Genomic DNA, 3,757 nt, shown 5'->3' with positions numbered 1-3,757 from the left:
GAAAGAGGACAGTAAGAAAGCCTTGATATGCAGGGACTGGAAAGAAAAACAAAAAAAGGGTTCCACACACTTTTGTTTGGAAAAAATATCTGAAAGGTTTCATATCGGTTCCAATGTAGTACAAAAATAAACGTAAAAACTTCAAAATCTGTTGTCAAATGGAGTTGTTATACTACAGGCAGCTGTAATTACTGGACTGAAAATAGCCTTGCCTGGGAGGATGACATCAAGATCAGTTTTGGAGAGTGCGGTGATACAAAAAAAAAAGATTTAGCTTATTCCTTTATTTAGACAGTGGCTGCACATGCAATGAATGCAAGTGGGATCAGAGTTACCTGACAAGAATTAAAGTTTCACGCTACCAGGCCACCCACAGCAGGTATTTCAGCAGCTATCTAAAGTATCCTTTAATTCTGGAAAGATCGGGCTGTTAAAGACTGTATCAGAGTGGGGAATTCCTCAGACTGGGGACCAACGCTTTCAAGAGATCTTATCTCCAGTAACAGTGCTAACAGTTTTTAAATCTCAACATACCTTTATAAATTAGAAATTAGCAGAAGACAGAAAAAGGATCATATTCCTACACCTCCGTCATGAAACCGCAGGCAGATGCCGAGTTCCCTGATAGCCTCAACAGAGTATGCTCGCATAATTTTAATTATGCATACACTGCTGACAAGCTTGCTCTTTATATATTTATTAAAGATGATTAAAAATAGTAAAAACTGTATTAATATGTTTATATCATTTGTGACAAATCATGACTAATCAATTTAAACTGTATAATTCAAGTGATATAAAATTAAGCCTTCTGGTTATTCTACTGAATTTTTATAATCACACACAAAAGATAATTTATACTCATATGCACAGCATTACAACATGACACAGAGGGTATTTCATCTTACTTTTTCGATCCTTTCTTCATACAGTTGTGGAGACTAATCCACAATTCTGCTTGCTTACACTGGGTAAATGCAGGGCACTCTTCCATGGTCTAATTAGTAAGACGAGGAAAAGCGCCTGGCCTCTTACAGTGCCTGCTTTGCCAGTCCATACAGCAACTATGTATATCAGTTCAATTTCAAATAATAAAAAAGACAGCCCTCCATGCTAATTAATGCTCAAAATACATCTAAAACCAGCACCAGCAGGAAGCAGACTCAAATGTCATTACTAGACCAGATTTCCTGTCTTGTTTCTATTAATCGCTGTAAGGCTGGTTCCATCTAGGCCACACAAGGTTAATCTAGAACTAATGATTTTGGATCACTGAATACTGTCTAATTTAGGATGGCACCAAAGTAGGTTACGTCATCACACTGGAGGCTCCAGTTGTCAATACCTGTAAAATTCTTAATTCAAATCACCAGTTCTGGTCAGTTGCAAGCAAATTTGCAGTAAGATCTCTTGCTTCAAGGTTAATCAGATGAATTTGATGCAATACTCTGTCTGTCTTTCTTTGTGAACAGTGAATCTTTCAAGCAATACAAGCATACTACAGCAGTAAAACTGTTCACTGTTCCTGGAAAGCTGAAGTTATAACACACTGACAGTATAGGCATTAAAATAAACTGGGGACAGTTTCCCATTAGCAAAAAGGATTGTTTGTGACTATGACTTTTGACTCATAACATTTTTGGAAATCTGGATAGGTTACCTCATCAAGTGTTTCCATTTCTTAGCTCTTCAGGTAAATGAGCTTTTAAACATTTTCATCCTCTCTAGGTACCTTTGACATCACTGAAAACATTTTATGTGCAGCTCTGTACTTCAACATTTGCCTATTCCAAGTGAGGGAGGACATGGCGCAATTCAAATCTACCCCCACCCTGAATAATGTGCTGTGTTTATTTTCCCATCCTGTCTAAACATAGCAGGGAGGGGAAGAGGTGAAGAGCTGCCCAATGAACAAGACGGCTGCTTCCCATGACAAACCTAAAAATGCCTGATCGTCCTACAAACCAAATTATAAACTCACAGGATCCAACCATTTTAGCAGTACCAGAGGCTTCTGCATATGGCTTTGCCTGTTTTAAGTGCTGCTATACAGCAACCAGCACCATATACCACCTGTTTCTTAATGGTGCAATTGGATGCAGAGATAAGTGGTGTTTCAGTTGTGTTGGAAAGTAGTCATTATGCCTGAAAAGCTGCCCAAAATTATGCTTGGCTGGGAACAGGAAATGTTAAATGCAAGAAAATACAGTGCAGCACAATCCCATCATGCTGATCCTTTGCCATATCTATGCTTGAGAGGGAAGTGTACAAAACTGCTTCATAAAAACACTCAAAGGACAAGGACAAACTACCTGAGTTCATATTTTTCCAAATTACAGAGATGCACTCAAATCATGCAAGCCTCATACTACCTGCAGTAATAAAGTCATGAAAGCATTATTATAAACAGTATTTAACCAGGAAAATATCTATTAATATAAAATGTCATTCCTTACTTGCAAATTAAGCAAAATCATGGAAGCTGCAATAAATTAAACCAAATTCAGAAACAAAACACAGCCCTGTGATGAACACATCATCCATTGTACTATACAGCTACAGTGATTTTGCGTGCAGTTGCAGTGCTACACGTGGATCACACTTTGGAAGAGAAAGACAAAATATCTGTACTTACATGCTATCACATTATCTAAATATTGCCAATTTATTTCCCTTATTAGTTCAATACCCTATCATCAGAGTCTCTTTCACTACGTTATCTCAACTATGTTCTCTGAAACCGCAAATTCAAAGCCTGGATTTTGATTCAAACCATGCATTTAAAAATATTTTTGAAGTACTTAACAACAGTTTTAGAAAAGGGAAAGAAAACTGTTTATATATTTATTCTAAGAAGATGAATTAATCAAACACATACTCAAAGGTATACCCATATATGAGGTCAGCATACTGAGGTAACATCACTTGTTGAAGAAACAGCAGCTGACAACACGTGCACATGAAATGGAATTACTCAATGTGTAGGCTGGGAAAATTATATCACAATGGAAAAAAAAAAGATATTTTTTTGCAAAACTTAAAAATAAGCCTGTGTTTTCATGTAAGTGTTGGTGTTAGTTCTTAATAAAGGATTTCAATATATTAATTATTACCTGATTCGCATACTATGGAGCCTGGCTTCAGTTCTAACATCATGGTGATTATAGAGATGTCAGTGGAATACAGAATCTGCGTCCTGTGTGGAAGATTCATGGTCCACAGTTCTGGAGTTGGGTGAAGAATAAACACCCATCCTCCTTTACTGCAGGTCACTTTGGAGCCATACTTCTTGCCTATGAGGTCCGTGGAATGCCTGATGACCCCGTACTTAGTCTGAGTTACAGTGCCATGCTGGACTTTCACAGGAAACATGGATTCGTGGCCCAAGAACACAATAGCTGTGTCACCATCCTTTATCGTATCTCCATATTCAACAAAACTCATTGTGACAGTCTTGTAGGTGGCTGATGGTTGTCACCTAGAAAAGAATAAATACGTCAAGAGAGTTTTGCAGGATCACGATGGAGCTGAAACTACAGACACAGAAACAAGTAATTTTATTTTCCCCAATACAGAACAAAACCATACTGTGCAAATAAGATGTTAGCAAAAGAACTCCATAAAGTTCAGAGACCTCCCCCCCACTGCACTCTTGAGCGAATTAAAATCAATGAAAAGATCCCAAAGATTTGAATACAACCAGTATTTTTCCCGTTTTATGGCACAGTTTAAAGAAAATGTAGGAAATACATTATAA

At 37.5% G+C, this 3,757-nt stretch overlaps 1 protein-coding gene across 2 annotated transcripts in view; it reads right to left on the bottom strand.

Annotated features, from left to right (window-relative positions):
- The window catches only part of TRMT61A (tRNA methyltransferase 61 homolog A (S. cerevisiae)), a 20,088-nt gene extending 16,614 nt beyond the window's left edge, over window positions 1-3,474 (bottom strand). For both annotated transcript variants that reach the window (XM_009708418.1, XM_009708419.1), the window contains exon 1: window positions 3,114-3,474. In XM_009708418.1, the coding sequence (XP_009706720.1) occupies window positions 3,114-3,444 (331 nt within the window). In that variant the 5' untranslated portion in view covers window positions 3,445-3,474. The remainder of the gene's footprint in view (window positions 1-3,113) is intronic.
- Window positions 3,475-3,757: the final 283 nt, after the last annotated feature.

Source organism: Cariama cristata, unplaced genomic scaffold (genome assembly GCF_000690535.1).
Source record: "Cariama cristata isolate BGI_N322 unplaced genomic scaffold, ASM69053v1 scaffold19239, whole genome shotgun sequence".
Lineage (NCBI taxonomy): Eukaryota > Metazoa > Chordata > Aves > Cariamiformes > Cariamidae > Cariama > Cariama cristata.
The sequence above is the reverse complement of the archived record's forward strand: the minus strand, read 5'-3'. Positions and strand labels throughout refer to the sequence as shown.